The 18,900-nt window shown below is 43.4% G+C and overlaps 1 protein-coding gene across 1 annotated transcript in view; it reads right to left on the reverse strand.

The window, feature by feature from the left end:
- LOC139420125 (divergent protein kinase domain 2A-like) overlaps nt 1-18,900 on the reverse strand; it is a 76,967-nt gene that overhangs the window by 10,188 nt on the left and 47,879 nt on the right. The window contains exon 3 of the mRNA XM_071169866.1: nt 7,935-8,238. Within this exon, the coding sequence (XP_071025967.1) occupies nt 7,935-8,238 (304 nt within the window). The remainder of the gene's footprint in view (nt 1-7,934; nt 8,239-18,900) is intronic.

The raw sequence follows: 18,900 nt of genomic DNA on the forward strand, positions 1-18,900 counted from the left end.
GAACATTTGTTGTGTAACTGGGAGTCTCGTGAAAACATCCGAAGATCAAAGGTAAATTATTAATTTGATTGTTTTTCTGATTTCCGTGACCAAGCTACCTGATGCTAAGTGTACTTAATGTTTTGTCTAGTGATCGATAAACTTACACAAACGCTTGGATTGCTTTGGCTGTAAAGCATCATTTCAAAATCTGACACGACAGGTGGATTAACAAAAGGTGAAGCTGTGTTTTCCTATATTGCACTTGTGATTTCATGAATATAAATATTTTTTGTAATATTCATTGAACGCTATTCAGCGGTTGTTGATGCCAATTATCTCGTTATGGCTAACAAATTAAAGGGAAAAAAATCCCCAGAAAAGTGCTAAAAATAGTTACATAAATATGTGGCTTAAGAAACAAGGTTCATGAAATTAATAATTTGCTAGTAACAGATGACATTCATATTCTGACAATCTCTGAAATATTTTTTTAGATAATAGCTTTTATGATACAGCAGTAGCAAAAAATACAGAAATGCCAAAGGTGGAGGTGTTTGCTGTTTACATTCACAACCACATTCCTGTAAAGATTAGAGAGGATCTCATGTTAAATACTGGTGAAGTAATCTGGCTACAGGTTCATCTGCCTCACCTAAAGCCCATTCTGGTGGGAAGCTGCTATAGACCACCAAGTGCTAACAGTCAGTATCTGAATAACGTGTGAAATGCTTGATAATGTATGTGATATCAACAGAGTATCGTTGCATTCGGAATGTATTCAGACTCCTTGACTTTTTCCACATTGTCACAGCCTTATTCTAAAATTGATTTAAATTGCCCCCACCCCCCCATTAAACTACACACAATACCCCATAATGACAAAGCAAAAACAGGTTTTTAGAAAAATGTGCAAATGTATAAAAAAAATTGACTGAAATATCACATAAGTGATATGGCCGTCTAGCAATAATCAACAACCAACAGCTTGAATAATTTGTAAAAATAATAATGTGCATATATTGTACAATCCAGGTGTGCAAAGCTCTTAGTCTTCCCTAGCAAGTTGTAATCATTACCAAAGGTGACTGTAACATGTATTGACTCAGGGGTGTGAATACTTATGTAAATTAGATATCTGTTTTTACTGTCATTATGAGGAATGAGGTGTCTAGATGGATGAGGAAAAACAACAACATTTAATCTATTTCTGAATTCAGGCACCGTGTGGGTCTATACACCAAGGTGAAGCACAGGAAAATTCATGTACTTCGTTGCTTCTTTCTCTGAAACTCCAGAGTAGGCCGTCATTGTAAATAAGAGTTTGTTCTTAATTGAATTAAAGGTTAAATTAAAAAAATACAAAAAATGTAAATGTGTTCCAATCACCTTCCTTCCCAACCAGGAAACACACCAGATTATTTCCAATTCAAATGAAAAGGAAGAGATTTGTTAGTTCCTCCTAACCTGATATCAGGCACCTCCATGTAAAGATGAGCAGGATTCTCCTCACACCACTCGCTCTCCGTTCCAAATCACCCCGAGACGCCATCGCTTCAAATACACAGAATACCAGTACCACACCACAAAGCAGTTACATTTTACCAGACCAGCTTCGAAAAACGTTGTGTTGTGTGCATTTGTTTTACAAAAGCCAGCGGGGCAAATCTCTCCTATTGGTATGCTATACCTAAAAGGACAATATCTTACCATGTACACTATAATCAGCATTATTACTATTAGCTACACTGACTCTACTACACATAGATGGTGTGATTTTGGCAGGAAACCAGATACCTGCTGAAACGGTTTGCATGATGGAATTGAAAGTCAAATCAGCCTCTATTTAAATAGGCAACATTTTACCTCAGGTTTAAGTGTCTTTCAGTCTCAGATCTGTACCTACCTACCTACCTACCTACCTACCCTACCCACCCACCCACCCACCCACCTACCCACCCACCTAACTACACTACCTACCTACCTACCCACCCACCCACCCACCCACCTACCCACCCACCCACCTACCTACCCACACACCTACCTACCCACACACCTACCTACACACCTACCTACCTACCCACCCACCCTACATCTACATAACCTCAGCAAAAAAAGAAACGTCCTCTCACTGTCAACTGCGTTTATTTTCAAACTTAACATGTGTAAATATTTGTATGAACATAACAAGATTCAAAATCTGAGACATAAACTGAACAAGTTCCACAGAAATGGAATAATGTGTCCCTGAACAGCAGCCAATCAGTTGTGTTGTGACATGGTAGTGGTGGAATACAGAAGATGGCACTATTTTGGTAAAATACCAAGTCCATATTATGGCAAGAACAGCTCAAATAAGCAAAGAGAAACGTCAGTCCATCATTACTTTAAGACATGAAGGTCAGTCAATCCGGAACATTTCAAGAAGTTTTAAAGTTTCTTCAAGTGCAGTCACGAAAACCATCAAGAGCTATAATGAAGCTGGCTCTCATTAGGGCCGCCACAGGAAATGAAGACTCAGAATGACCTCTGCTGCAGAGGATAAGTTCATTAGATTTAACTGCACCTCAGATTGCAGCCCAAATAAATGTTTCACAGAGTTCAAGTAACATACACATCTCAACATCAACAATTCAGAGGAGACAGCGTGAATCAGGCTTTCAAGGTTGAATTTCTGCAAAGAAACCACTACTAAACACCAATAATAAGAAGAGACTTGTTTGGGCCAAGAAACACGAGCAATGGACATTAGACCAGTGGAAATCTGTCCTTTGGTCTGATCAGTCCAAATTTGAGATTTTTGGTTCCAACCGCCTTGTATTTACGAGACGCAGAGTAGGTGAACGGATGATCTTCGCCTTTGTGGTTCCAGCCGTGAAGCATGGAGGAGGTGGTGTGATGGTGCTTTGCTGGTGACAAGGTCTGTGATTTATTTATAATTCAGGGCAGACTTAACCATCAGGGCTACGACAGCATTCTGCAGTGATACACCATTCCATCAGGTTTGCGCTTAGTGGGACTATCGTTTGTTTTTCAACAGGACAATGACTCAACACACCTCCAGGCTGTGTAAAGGGCTATTTGACCAAGAAGGATAGTGATTGAGTGCTACATCAGTGCTGCATCAGATGACCTGGCCTCCAATCACCCGACCTCAACCCAATTGAGATGGTTTGGGATGAATTGGACCGCAGAGTGAAGGAAAAGCAGCCAACAAGTGCTCAGCATATGTGGGAACTACTTCAAGAATATTGGAAAAGCATTCCAGGTGAAGCTGGTTGAGAGAATGCAAAGGCATGTGCAAAACTTACATAAAGGCAAAATACCATGGTACCATGGCATTTGGCATCATGCGGCAGGGACTGGGAGACTAATGATTATCGAGTTAACGATGAATGGAGCAAAGTACAGAGAGATCCTTGATGAAAACCTGCTCCAGAGAGCTCAGGACCTCGTACTGGTGCGGAGGTTCACCTTCCAACAGGACAACAACCCTAAGCGCACAGCCAAGACAATGCAGTAGTGGCTTCGGGACAAGTCTCTGAATGTCCTTGAGTGGCCCAGCCAGAGCCCAGGCTCTGCAGAGAAGAATGGGAGAAACTCAGAAGAAGACTGTAATCGCTGCCAAAGGTGTTTTAATAAAGTACTGACTAAATGTAATATATATTTGTTGTAATATGTAAATGTAATATATATTTGTTGTAATATGTAAATGTAATATATATTTGTTGTAATATGTAAATGTAATATATATTTGTTCCCCTTTTTTTTAAAATTTATGTTCAATTAGCAAAAATGTAAAAAAATATATAAAACTGTTGTTGCTTTGTCATTATGGGGTGTCGATTGATGAGGGAAAAAATAACAATTGAATAATTTTTAGAATAAGGCTGTAATGTAACAAAATATGGACAAAGTCAAGGGGTCTGAATACTTTCAGTATGCACTGTATAAGCTACATTGTGTACACACACACACACACACACACACACACACACACACACACACACACACACACACGGTGAGTGTCCATCTGCTCTTTTGTGGTGACAGACCTTGTACTTTGGCCAGCATTTTATCTCAGTGTGTGTTTGTCACGATCCATCCCCATCTCTCTCTCCCACGCAGACACACACACAATCTGTCACAGGGCACAGCGGTGGCACCAGTCCCACACAGGCAGTGGTTTTATAATTGTAATACGATTTCTACAGGTGGACACATCTAAAAAGGCCTTTCCCACCCTCTGCTGTAGAGCTGGGGAGGTGTGTGTGTGTGTGTGTGTAGATGGGGTGTTAGAGGGGAAACTAGTGGCATGGCTCCCACATGGACAAGATATGAAAGTTTGTTCCATTTTGGTTTACCTATTGCTACTATCACTTTTGAAGGAAAGACTGGGGCAAAATTCGCACGTCACCTTAATCTAGTTAAGATCTGTGCATCGCTTCCATAGTAATGTACACGACGGACATAAAGCCCAACCGCTAAACTGTAGCATTTTTCCATAGGTACCAACACGGCCCGAATCTCTCGTGGATACCATATACCATTATATATTTAGCAGCATCTGTCACGACTGACTGGAATACGTGAGATAACGCCGCAGCGTTAGTTCCCCATGTTTTTGGGGGTTGAGGATAGGTTGAGAAACATCACCCTGATCCTCTCCCAGCCCAAACCTAGATCAGACACACTACTGAGTACGAGAGGAGAGGTTGAGGATAGGTTGAGAAACATCACCCTGATCTTCTCCCAGCCCAAACCTAGATCAGACACACTACTGAGTATGAGAGGAGAGGTTGAGGAACATCACCCTGACCCTCTCCCAGCCCAAACCTAGATCAGAGACACTACTGAGTACGAGAGGAGAGGTTGAGGATAGGTTGAGAAACATCACCCTGATCCTCTCCTAGCCCAAACCTAGATCAGAGACACTACTGAGTATGAGAGGAGAGGTTGAGGAACATCCCCCTGACCCTCTCCCAGCCCAAACCTAGATCAGACACACTACTGAGTACGAGAGGTTGAGGATAGGTTGAGATGCATCACCCTGATTCTCTCCCAGCCCAAACCTAGATCAGACACACTACTGAGTACGAGAGGAGAGGTTGAGGATAGGTTGAGAAACATCACCCTGACCCTCTCCCAGCCCAAACCTAGATCAGAGACACTACTGAGTACGAGAGGAGAGGTTGAGGAACATCACCCTGATCCTCTCCCAGCCCAAACCTAGATCAGACACACTACTGAGTACGAGAGGTTGAGGATAGGTTGAGAAACATCACCCCGATCCTCTCCCAGCCCAAACCTAGATCAGACACACTACTGAGTACGAGAGGAGAGGTTGAGGAACATCACCCTGATCCTCTCCCAGCCCAAATCTAGATCAGAGACACTACTGAGTACGAGAGGAGAGGTTGAGGATAGGTTGAGAAACATCACCCTGATCCTCTCCCAGCCCAAACCTAGATCAGACACACTACTGAGTACGAGAGGAGAGGTTGAGGAACATCACCCTGATCCTCTCCCAGCCCAAACCTAGATCACACTACTGAGTACGAGAGGTTGAGAAACACATGCTGACATCAGATAGGTTTAATCCACGTGTCAAATATGTTGTGTGGTGTGGTAGTATAGTGTAGTGTGGTAGTGTGGAAGTATAGTGTGGCAGTATAGTGTAGTGTGGTAGTGTGGTAGTATAGTGTGGCAGTATAGTGTAGTGTGGTAGTGTGGGAGTATAGTGCGGTAATATAGTGTGGTAGTATAGTGTAGTAGTATAGTGTGGGAGTATAGTGTGGTAATATAGTGTGGTAGTATAGTGTAGTAGTATAGTGTGGCAGTATAGTGTGGTAATATAGTGTGGTAATATAGTGTGGTAGTATAGTGCGGGAGTATAGTGCGGTAGTATAGTGCGGTAGTATAGTGTGGTAATATAGTGCGGTAGTATAGTGCGGTAGTATAGTGTGGTGGTATATTGTGGTAGTGTGGGAGTATAGTGTGGTAGTATAATGTGGTAGTATAGTGTGGTAGTATAGTGCGGTAATATGGTGTGGTGGTATATTGTGGTAGTGTGGGAGTATAGTGTGGTAGTGTGGTAGTATAATGTGGTAGTATATTGTGGTAGTATAGTGTGGTAGTATAGTGTGGCGGTATAGTGTGCGAGTATAGTGTGGTAATATAGTGTGGTAGTGTGGTGGTATAGTGTGGTACTATAATGTGGTAGTGTGGTAGTATAGTGTGGTAGTATAGTGTGGTGGTATAGTGTGGCGGTATAGTGTGGGAGTATAGTGTGGCAGTGTGGGAGTATAGTGTGGTAGTGTGGGAGTATAGTGTGCTAGTATAGTATGGTACTATAGCGTGGTAGTGTGGTAGTATAGTGTGGTAGTATAGTGTGGCAGTGTGGGAGTATAGTGTGGTAGTGTGGGAGTATAGTGTGCTAGTATAGTATGGTACTATAGCGTGGTAGTGTGGTAGTATAGTGTGGTAGTATAGTGTGGCAGTGTGGGAGTATAGTGTGGTAGTGTGGTAGTATAGTGTGGTTGTATAGTGTGGCAGTGTGGGAGTATAGTGTGCTAGTATAGTATGGTACTATAGTGTGGCAGTGTGGGAGTATAGTGTGGTAGTGTGGGAGTATAGTGTGGTAGTATAGTGTGGTAGTGTGGTAGTATAGTGGGATAGTGTGGTAGTATAGTGTGGTTGTGTGGGAGTATGGTATAGCAGTGTGGGAGTATAGTGTGGTAGTGTGGCAGTTTAGTGCGGTAGTATAGTGCGGGAGTATAGTGTGGTAGTGTGGTGGTATGTGTGGTAGTAGAACAACAGAACAAGGACAGCAGGTGGGGGTAACAGAACAAGGACAGCCAGTGGGGGTAACAGAACAAGGACAGCAGGTGGGGGTATCAGAACAAGGACAGCAGGTGGGGGTATCAGAACAAGGACAGCAGGTGGGGGTATCAGAACAAGGACAGCAGGTGGGGGTAACAGAACAAGGACAGAGGACAGCAGGTGGGGGTAACAGAACAAGGACAGAGGACAGCAGGTGGGGGTAACAGAACAAGGACAGCAGGTGGGGGTATCAGAACAAGGATAGCTAGGAAAGACACACACCGGCATTAGAACAACGAACATGCAAAGGACACAGACACTGGGTGTCATAGCAACAGAGAAAACAGCAGCCAGACAGAGACACCTCATATATTCAGCCTGATCACTAGAAATAGACGTAGATTTTGGACGTTAGAAAAGGTCCTGACAACGTGGATATATGTCTTCCTCAGCCCTGCACTGGGCGCAAAATCACGATGCTCGGCAACCCGGCAGCCGCGCGGAATGAACCCGGTAGCCGTGCGGAATGAACGCGTCAAAAATAGGCGTTTGTCCATAATACGTTGAATTTCGAATGGAAACTGAAATCTTGTTGCAAATTTGAAATTGAATTTCCTTTTGGGTACTTCAGATCACCACAGGACACCGTAATCACCTCTGACCTTCCGTGTGGCCTTATCACATGTAAAATATATAAAATAAGATGATTTTAAAATAAGAACACAATGACAAAGCTGTAACACATTATCCTAAACATAAACCATCAACTTAGTCAATCTCATTGGTGTTTAAAATGAGGGTGTCAGCATGAAATATCATTTTAATGTCTTTGTTTTAAATGTTTTGGTGCTAAACTGGTGGTAGTTATGAAAAATGCCAATAATTGGAAGAGTTGCGGGGCTAATTTAAAATAATTACATTGTTGATTACATGCTTTTTTTTCATTAATTAGACTATTTTATCATGAACAATATGGTCTATCCACTAGAAATTCGTGGACAATATGGACACATACGTAAAAAAAGTATACATTTGTCAAGTATGAAATCCGTCACCAAAACTGCCAAAGATTAAATTACTGGTAGCTTTGCAACCTTAAACCCCCCCCCGGCGGTGTGCCAATAACAACTCACTTTGTTTGATAAGTCTCTTGTCGGCCACCAGGACGTTCTCACCGTCCACCACGATGACCTTTCCGTCCCGCGGCCCCACGGCGAAGTTATCGAAGCTCACGTCCAGCAGGTAGAGGGCGAACTCAAAGTCGTTGTTGGTGAGCTGCTCAGCGATGTCCATCAGCTGTCGGGCCAGGTCGACCCTCTTGTCCCACGGAGCGTTGTAGAAAGACCACAGCTCCTCGCCGACGTAGTTCACCGCCACCACGCGACCACACGCTCCCAGGTACTTGGCGAACGGCCAGCCCTCGTCTGACGGGAAACTCTGCAAGGGAGGAAGGAGGGATGTTGGTTATTAGGAGAAAGCGGTATGGAGGAAAGAAGGGTTGGAACCCTGGTCTAACAGAAAGCTCTGAATGAAGAAGTCCTGTTTTCATTTAAAACAGGAAAAACATCACCATATGAAGAGATATTGGGGGACATAGGAGGGATGAAGATCATTTGAAAAGAGAGGAGGAAGGAAGAGGAGATTAATACCCAGCGATAATGTAGAAGGCTGTGCCTGATATATACACAGAAAAACACAAAGTATGACATGTGGGTGTAGCATGGCGCCCTCAGCTACAGTAAAACAGTCCATTATAATTACAAATACAGTAACACCAATGGATGTCAATGTTAATGGCTGTCACTCATTGAATCAGATGGCTCATTCATTACAAAACCCACTGATAACTACATTAATGTTTTTTTTCCTTTCATTGGCAATATTAGGAAATTTAGGCATGACATTGCCAGCATACAAACGCTGGACACTACACATCCAAGTATATCTGAACAAATTATGAAAGACAATAATTGTAATTTTGAATTCCGTAAAGTGAGTGTGGAAGAGGTGAAATAATTATTGTTGTCTATCAACAATGACAAGCCACCCGGGGTCTGACAACTTGGATGGAAAATTACTGAGGATAATAGAGGACGATATTGCATCTCCTATTTGCCATATCTTCGATCCAAACCTACTAGAAAGTGTGCCCCCTCAGGCCTGGAGGGAGGCTAAAGTCATTCCGCTACCCAAGAATAGTAAAGCTCCCTTTACTGGCTCAAATAGCCGACCAATCAGCCTGTTACCAACCCTTAGTAAACTTCTGGAACAAATGGTGTTTGACCAGATAGAGAGCTATTTTACAGTAAACAAATTGACAACAGACTTTCAGCACAGTTATAGGGAAGGACATTCAACAAGCACAGCACTTACACTAATGACTCATGATTGGCTGAAAGAAATTAACAAAACAGCCCCCACAATATTTTTAAATCAGACTTCAGTGCGGCTTTTGACATTATCGATCATAGTCTGCTGCTGGAAAAACTTGTGTGTTATGGCTTTACACTCCCTGCTATAATGTGGATAAAGAGTTACCTGTCTAACAGAACACAGTGGGTGTTCTTTAATGGAAGCCTCTCCAACATAATCCAGTTAGAATCAGGAATTCCCCAGGGCAGCTGTCTAGGCCCCTAACTTTTCAATCTTGACTAATGACATGCTCTTTGAGTAAAGCCAGAGTGTCTATGTATGCGGATGACAACACTTTACACATCAGCTACTACAGTGACTGAAACGACTGCAACACTTAACAAAAAAGCTGCAGTTAGTTTCAGAGTGGGTGGCAAGGAATACGTTAGTCCTAAATATTTCCAACACTAAAAGCATTGCATTTGGGACAGATCATTCCCTAAACCTCAACTAAAACGTTGAATAAATAATGTGGAAATTGAGCGAGTTGAGATGACTAAACTGCTTGGAGTAACCCTGGATTGTAAACTGTCATGGTCAAAACATATTGATACAACAGTAGCTAAGATGGGGAGAAGTCTGTCCATAATAAAGCACTGCTCTGCCTTCTTAACAGCACTATCAACAAGGCAGGTCCTACAGGCCCTAGTTTCTACCTTCTTAACAATACTATCAACAAGGCAGGTCCTACAGGCCCTAGTGTCTACCTTCTTAACAACACTATCAACAAGGCAGGTCCTAAAGGCCCTAGTTTCTACCTTCTTAACAGCACTATCAACAACGCAGGTCCTACAGGCCCTAGTCTCTACCTTCTTAACAGCACTATCAACAAGGCAGGTCCTATAGGCCCTAGTTTCTACCTTCTTAACTTCTTCGATATAGGGGGCGCTCTTTACATTTTTGGATGAAAAACGTTCCCGTTTTAAACAAGATATTTTGTCACGAAAAGATGCTCGACTATGCATATAATTGACAGCTTTGGAAAGAAAACACTGACGTTTCCAAAACTGCAAAGATATTGTCTGTGAGTGCCACAGAACTGATGCTACAGGCGAAACCAAGATGAAATTTCAAACAGGAAGTGCCCCAGATTTTGAAGGCGCTGTGTTCCAATGTCTCCTTATATGGCTGTGAATGGAACAGGAATGAGCTTACACTTTCTGTCGTTTCCCCAAGGTGTCTGCAGCATTGTGACGTATTTGTAGGCATATCATTGGAAGATTGACCATTTTACACTACATCTACCAGGTGCTCGCTTGGTGTCCTCCGTCGCAATTATTGCGTAATCTCCAGCTGCGTGTATTTTTCCGTTTGCTTCCAAGGAGAAACCCAACTGCCACGAATGATTTTTCATCGAATAGATATGTGAAAAACACCTTGAGCTTTGATCATAAACAACGTTTGCCATGTTTCTGTCGATATTATGGAGTTAATTTGGAAAAAAGTTTGCCGTTGTAATGACTGAATTTTCGGGTTTTTTTCTTAGCCAAACGTGATGAACAAAACGGAGCGATTTCTCCTACACAAATAATATTTTTGGAAAAAAATAACATTTGCTATCTAACTGAGAGTCTCCTCATTGAAAACATCCGAAGTTCTTCAAAGGTAAATTATTTTATTTGAATGCTTTTCTTGTTTTTGTGAAAATGTTGCCTGCTGAATGCTAGGCTTAATGCTATGCTAGCTATCAATACTCTCACACAAATGCTTGTGTAGCTTTGGTTAAAGCATATTTTGAAAATCTGAGATGACAGTGTTGTTAACAAAAGGCTAAGCTTGTGTTTGAATATATTTATTTAATTTCATTTGCGATTTTCATGAATAGTTAACGTTGCGTTATGGTAATGAGCTTGAGGCTATGATTACGCTCCCGGATACGGGATTGCTCGACGCAAGAAGTTAACAACACTATCAACAAGGCAGGTCCTACAGTCTCTAGGTTTGTTGCACCTGGACCACTGTTCACTGTTAGCTCAGAACAGAGCAGCACGGCTGGCCCTTAAATGTTCACAGAGAACTAACTAACTAACAAAGAGAACTACTGGCACACAGCTCAGACACCCATGCATACCCCACAAGACATGCCACCAGAGGTCTGTTTAAACTACTAACACACAGCTCAGACACCCATACATACCCCACAAGACATGCCACCAGAGATCTGTTTAAACTACTGGCACACAGCTCAGACACCCATGCATACCCCACAAGACATGTCACCAGAGATCTGTTTAAACTACTGGCACACAGCTCAGACACCCATGCATACCCCACAAGACATGCCACCAGAGAACTGTTTAAACTACTAACACACAGCTCAGACACCCATGCATCTCATGTTTTTCCATGGTTTCTCATCTCATCTCCAGTTTCTTGTTTTTCTTTGTGCCTTTTGTAAATGAGCAATGAGGTGTCACCATTAGATTAAGGTTATTTTTCTCGTCATGTTTTTCATTTTCAAGACATGCCACCAGAGGTATCTTCATAGTCCCCAAGTCCAGAACAGATTATGGGAGGCGCACAGTACTACATAGAGCCATGACTACATGGAACTCTATTCCACAGTACTACATAGAGCCATGACTACATGGAACTCTATTCCACAGTACTACATAGAGCCATGACTACATGGAACTCTATTCCACAGTACTACATAGAGCCATGACTACATGGAACTCTATTCCACAGTACTACATAGAGCCATGACTACATGGAACTCTATTCCACAGTACTACATAGAGCCATGACTACATGGAACTCTATTCCACAGTACTACATAGAGCCATGACTACATGGAACTCTATTCCACAGTACTACATAGAGCCATGACTACATGGAACTCTATTCCACAGTATTACATAGAGCCATGACTACATGGAACTCTATTCCACATTAGGTAACTGATGCAGCAGTAAAATCTGATTTAAAAAAACAGATACAAATACACCTTATGGAACAGAGGGGACAGTGAAGCAACACAAACATAGGCACAGACACATGCATACACACACAATAACATACGCACTATACATACACACGTACACACAGATTTTGTGTTGTAGATATGTGGCAGTGGAGTATGGGTCTGAGGGCACACACTTACTGATTCTGTCGTGTATTGTAACGTTTTAAAACTGTATAACTACCCTAAACTTTGCCGGACCCCATGAAGAGTAGCTGCTGCCTTGGCAGGAACTAATGGGGATCCATAATAAACCCCAGGAAGAGGAGCTGCTGCCTTGGCAGGAACTAATGGGGATCCATAATAAACCCCAAGAAGAATAGCTGCTACTTTGGCAGGAACTAATGGGGATCCATAATAAACCCCAGGAAGAGGAGCTGCTGCCTTGACAGGAACTAATGGGGATCCATAATAAACCCCAGGAAGAGGAGCTGCTGCCTTGGCAGGAACTAATGGGGATCCATAATAAACCCCAGGAAGAGGAGCTGCTGCCTTGGCAGGAACTAATGGGGATCCATAATAAACCCCAGGAAGAGGAGCTGCTGCCATGGCAGGAACTAATGGGGATCCATAATAAACCCCAGGAAGAGGAGCTGCTGCCATGGCAGGAACTAATGGGGATCCATAATAAACCCCAGGAAGAGGAGCTGCTGCCTTGGCAGGAACTAATGGGGATCCATAATAAACCCCAGGAAGAGGAGCTGCTGCCTTGGCAGGAACTAATGGGGATCCATAATAAACCCCAGGAAGAGGAGCTGCTGCCATGGCAGGAACTAATGGGGATCCATAATAAACCCCAGGAAGAGGAGCTGCTGCCATGGCAGGAACTAATGGGGATCCATAATAAACCCCAGGAAGAGGAGCTGCTGCCATGGCAGGAACTAATGGGGATCCATAATAAACCCCAGGAAGAGGAGCTGCTGCCATGGCAGGAACTAATGGGGATCTATAATAAATACAAATTCAATTGGAGAGTGTAAATTACAGAGTGAGGCTGTGTTGGTATCACAGTCATTAATAAAAACACAGATATAGCAGGCAGTTGATGGTTTGAGTTGTTACTGAGCTGGTAAACGCTGGTTAAACAATTAGTTGTTCTGTGATACTAGTTAAAATAGCCAGTTAGCCTAGCATCAGTACCAGGGCTGGTAAATAGCCAGTTAACCTAGCATCAGTACCAGGGCTGGTAAATTCAACATTTTGTGTTGTCATTATGAGCTGCATTGTGAGGGAAATGTATCTTCGAATTTGATTTCGGCCTCCGTCCTTGTTATGTGTGTATTTGGAAGGAAGCAGCTTCAATATTGCAGTAAGGCGCACACACACACACACACACACACACACACACACACACACACACACACACACACACACACACACACACACACACACACACACACACACACACACACACACACACACACACACACACACACACACACACACACACACACCTGAAATGAGGAGTGAGTGCTACAGCTGTAGATGGCTAACTGGGCAGCCCACAGAGGAACTGGATTGGATATGTCTCATTACATTATCTCTCTCTTTTTCTCAATCTCTCTTCCTCCATTCCTCCCTCTCCAGGACTGTTACCTAGTCAAGACATTTACAGATGTGAGAAGGAATAAATTAGGGGAAAATGAAAAACTAAAAACCAACCCATTTACTGGAGCCCACCTGAGTACTGTCCGCCAGCCATGCTGCCAGTCCGCCAGCCATGCTGCCAGTCCGCCAGCCATGCTGCCAGTCCGCCAGCCATGCTGCCAGTCCGCCAGCCATGCTCTCAGTCTGCTTTATTCAATCAGTGCGCGTGTGTCTGTCTGTGTGTGAATGCGTGCGTGTATAAGAGTCAGTTCAAGCAGAGGTACACGCTAAACGATTGATTAGTCAGCTAACTAGGCTTGTGAATGGAATAGATTAAGTTATATCAAGTGTGTAATATGATAACCTAGCCAAGTTTAGCATGTACAATGTAATATAAACTAGTTTAGCCTGTACAATGTAACATAAACTAGTTTAGCCTGTACAATGTAATATAAACTAATTTAGCCTGTACAATGTAATATAAACTAATTTAGCCTGTACAATGTAATATAAACTAATTTAGCCTGTACAATATAATATAAACTAGTTTAGCCTGTACAATATAATATAAACTAATTTAGCCTGTACAATGTAATATAAACTAGTTTAGCATGTACAATGTTATATGGGAACCTAGCCTAGCCTGTAGTGTTATATGGTAACCTAGCCTAGCCTGTAGTGTTATATGGTAACCTAGCCTAGCCTGTAGTGTTATATGGTAACCTAGCCTAGCCTGTAGTGTTATATGGTACCCTAGCCTAGCCTGTAGTGTTATATGGTAACCTAGCCTAGCCTGTAGTGTTATATGGTAACCTAGCCTAGCCTGTAGTGTTATATGGTACCCTAGCCTAGCCTGTAGTGTTATATGGTACCCTAGCCTAGCCTGTAGTGTTATATGGTAACCTAGCCTAGCCTGTAGTGTTATATGGTAACCTAGCCTAGCCTGTAGTGTTATATGGTAACCTAGCCTAGCCTGTAGTGTTATATGGTAACCTAGCCTAGCCTGTAGTGTTATTTGGTAACCTAGCCTAGCCTGTAGTGTTATATGGTAACCTAGCCTAGCCTGTAGTGTTATATGGTACCCTAGCCTAGCCTGTGGTGTTATATGGTAACCTATTTTCATCAACATTACTGTTGTTGAAGAGGAGTCAGATTAATTATTAGCTCACTAACTCTGAATATAAGCCTGTTCTGCAGACAGGCAGGCAGACAGACAAGACAGGCAAGACAAGACAGGCAGGCAGACAAGACAGACAAGACAGGCTAGCAGACAAGACAGACGAGACAGACGAGGGATGCCCCAGGGATGCTCTCTGATGGTGTCAGCAGTGGTTATAAAGACTAAGGGCTTCATGCTGCCTCAATGGCCCTCGTCTTTGGCCCTTAATACTCATTCACCTCAAATCACTCACAAGGTCGTAGCATTTAGCTGTTGGAAGCACAACAATCAGCTGGTATTGAGCGCTGCAGGACTGTCAAGAGATTCCTCAAGAAGCAACCATGTGCCGTAGATATTATCTAGTTTTTAATAAAAGGAAAGTGGACAAACCAACAACAAAATCACTCAGTTGTTGTGATAAATGCCCTGTGTGTCCAACCAATCATTTTCCCCAGAGTGCTCCATAAGCGGTAACTGTGCTGAAGTCATTAGCCTCCACAATGAGGAAAGAGACAGACAGAGAGTGACAGAGCGGTGAGAAGAACAGAGATGAGAGCGGTGAGAAGAGCAGAGTAGGAGAGAGCAGTGAGAAGAGCAGAGCAGAGAGGAGAGCAGAGAGGAGAGCAGAGAGGAGAGCAGAGCGGAGAGCAGAGAGGAGAGGAGAGCAGAGAGGAGAGGAGAGCAGAGAGGAGAGGAGAGCAGAGAGGAGAGGAGAGCAGAGAGGAGAGGAGAGCAGAGAGGAGAGCAGAGAGGAGAGAGGAGAGCAGAGAGGAGAGCAGAGAGGAGAGGAGAGCAGAGAGGAGAGCAGAGAGGAGAGGAGAGCAGAGAGGAGAGCAGAGAGCAGAGAGGAGAGCAGAGAGGAGAGCAGAGAGGAGAGCAGAGAGGAGAGCAGAGAGGAGAGCAGAGAGGAGAGCGAGGGTGGTGGGGGGAATAAACAGGAAGGCATTGGGAGGAGCATAATATGAAATCCACTAAACTTTAACTAACTCAGAATAGACTGAAGAGAGAGTCCTGGTTGGGAGCCCGGGACACACACAGCTCAATTTAGTTCTGATGCTTCTCTCCTCTTCACTGCCTTTTGAAATGTGTTAGGGAGGGAGGGATGGAAGAGAAGGATGGAAGAGAAGGGTGTAAAGCATGCATAGGGACTGATTCTCTCTCTCCCATATCTCCTAGAAGTTGTGGTTTATGGGTTTCAGATTCAGAAATGACATGTAACACAGCGGGCTTGAGGGCCGTGTTGGCTTACAGAATTCCCTGCTCCAGTCGATCGATAGAGAGCCTTCCTCTCCGCTATAGAGCTGTGTGGTTTACAGCACAGTTTCACAGAGACCTCTGGAGCCAAGAGTTTTACTTCCACTACTTTACAGAGCTAGCAAATAAGAGATAAACGCAGGCGTTCTGAACATTACCTTGGAAATAAAGGACGACTACCTCTGGAGACAGGCAAGTTTATTCCATTGCGTTTAAGCTGTTAATCCTGCTTATTATACCACAGTCGCTAAACAATACTAAGCACACATTTACAGGCAGAAAATAAAACCTTTCATTTATACTTTTATTTATGTCAGCAAATTCATATTTTCTCATCTTTTGGTTGCTTGAGACGCGACCCAGTCGTTCGTCAGAATAGTTTGATATCTAGAGACGCGACCCAGTCGTTCATTAGATTAGTTTGATATCTAGAGACGCGACCCAGTCGTTCATTAGATTAGTTTGATATCTAGAGACGCGACCCAGTCGTTCGTTAGATTAGTTTGATATTTATTCTTTATGTTCCATTGCTATGGTCCCTTGCTAGCTAGCCAGCTAACTAATGGCCAACCCGGCCACGCCCTCTGCAGCCAGAATAACAGCAAAGTAGCTGTTTTCTACAGACATTCATTCGGATACATCCTTAACAATGAGCGGATGATGCCTGATAACTTTTCTAGCTTTCCTTGTCGTCAGGACACTGGTCCACCTGTTCATTATGAGGAGATCACATTGCATATCAAACACTAGGCCAGAAGCTAGCTAAATAGTTTGAGGAGATTGCATTGCATGGGTCAACGACGTATGAGGTTTTCAAAAGGGAAAACCATTTAATTTGAAACACTATGTTCCCAATGCACTTTCAGAGTTTGTCACAAATTTATTTTAATAAAAAATATATATATTTTTTTTAAGCGGTTGCTTAATTCACCTCCTAAAAATAATTTGGAGGGACAAGAATAACATTTTTAAAACTGTCCATTATTTCAAGAGTAAAATAAATATATACATGGTCTTAAATATTCAACATTAAAGAAGTTACTTATATACATACACATACATACACACACACACACACACACACACACTGCTCAAAAAAATAAAGGGAACACTTAAACAACACAATGTAACTCCAAGTCAACCACACTTCTGTGAAATCAAACTGTCCACTTAGGAAGCAACACTGATTGACAATACATTTCACATGCTGTTGTGCAAATGGACTAGACAACAGTTGGAAATTATAGGCAATTAGCAAGACACCCCCAATAAAGGAGTGGTTCTGCAGGTGGGGACCACAGACCACTTATCAGTTCCTATTCTTCCTGGCTGATGTTTTGGTCACTTTTGAATGCTGGCGGTGCTTTTACTCTAGTGGTAGCATGAGACGGAGTCTACAACCCACACAAGTGGCTCAGGTAGTGCAGCTCATCCAGGATGGCACATCAATGCGAGCTGTGGCAAGAAGGTTTGCTGTGTCTGTCAGCGTAGTGTCCAGGGCATGGAGGCGATACCAGGAGACAGGCCAGTACACCAGGAGACGTGGAGGAGGCCGTAGGAGGGCAACAATCCAGCAGCAGGACCGCTACCTCCACCTTTGTGCAAGGAGGAGCAGGAGGAGCACTGCCAGAGCCCTGCAAAATGACCTCCAGCAGGCCACAAATGTGCATGTGTCTGCTCAAATGGTCAGAAACAGACTCCATGAGGGTGGTATGAGGGCCCGACGTCCACAGGTGGGGGTTGTGCTTACAGCCCAACACAGTGCAGGACGTTTGGCATTTGCCAGAGAACACCAAGATTGGCAAATTCGCCACTGGCGCCCTGTGCTCTTCACAGATGAAAGCAGGTTCACACTGAGCACATGTGACAGACGTGAGATTCTGGAGATGCCGTGGAGAACGTTCTGCTGCCTGCAACATCCTCCAGCATGACCGGTTTGGCGGTGGGTCAGTCATGGTGTGGGGTGGCATTTCTTTGTGCTCGCCAGAGGTAGCCTGACTGCCATTGGGTACCGAGATGAGATCCTCAGACCCCTTGTGAGACCATATGCTGGTGCGGTTGGCCCTGGGTTCCTCCTAATGCAAGACAATGCTAGACCTCATGTGGCTGGAGTGTTTCAGCAGTTCCTGCAAGAGGAAGGCATTGATGCTATTGACTGGCCCGCCGTTCCCCAGACCTGAATCCAATTGAGCACATCTGGGACTTCATGTCTCGCACCATCCACGTTGCACCACAAACTGTCCAGCAGTTGAAGGATGCTTTAGTCCAGGTCTGGGAGGAGATCCCTCAGGAGACCATCCGCCACCTCATCAGGAGCATGCCCAGGCGCTGTAGGGAGGTCATACAGGCACGGGAGACCACACACACTACTGAGCCTCATTTTGACTTGTTTTAAGGACATTGCATCAAAGTTGGATAAGCCTGTAGTGTGATTTTCCACTTTAATTTTGAGTGTGACTCCAAATGGGTTGATAAATTTGATTTCCATTGATAATTTTTGTGTGATTTTGTTGTCAGCACATTCAACTATGTAAAGAAAAAAAGTATTTAATAAGAACATTTCATTCATTCAGATCTAGGATGTGTTATTTTAGTGTTCCCTTTATTTTTTTGAGCAGTGTGTATATATACTCGGACAGCCGAGATGCTCTTGAGCCGAAGAGCACTGATCATTGACTTCACATGTCCTTCACAGTAGAAGGTCATGTCTGGCACAGAGATGACC

Source organism: Oncorhynchus clarkii, chromosome 11 (genome assembly GCF_045791955.1).
Source record: "Oncorhynchus clarkii lewisi isolate Uvic-CL-2024 chromosome 11, UVic_Ocla_1.0, whole genome shotgun sequence".
Taxonomy (NCBI): domain Eukaryota; kingdom Metazoa; phylum Chordata; class Actinopteri; order Salmoniformes; family Salmonidae; genus Oncorhynchus; species Oncorhynchus clarkii.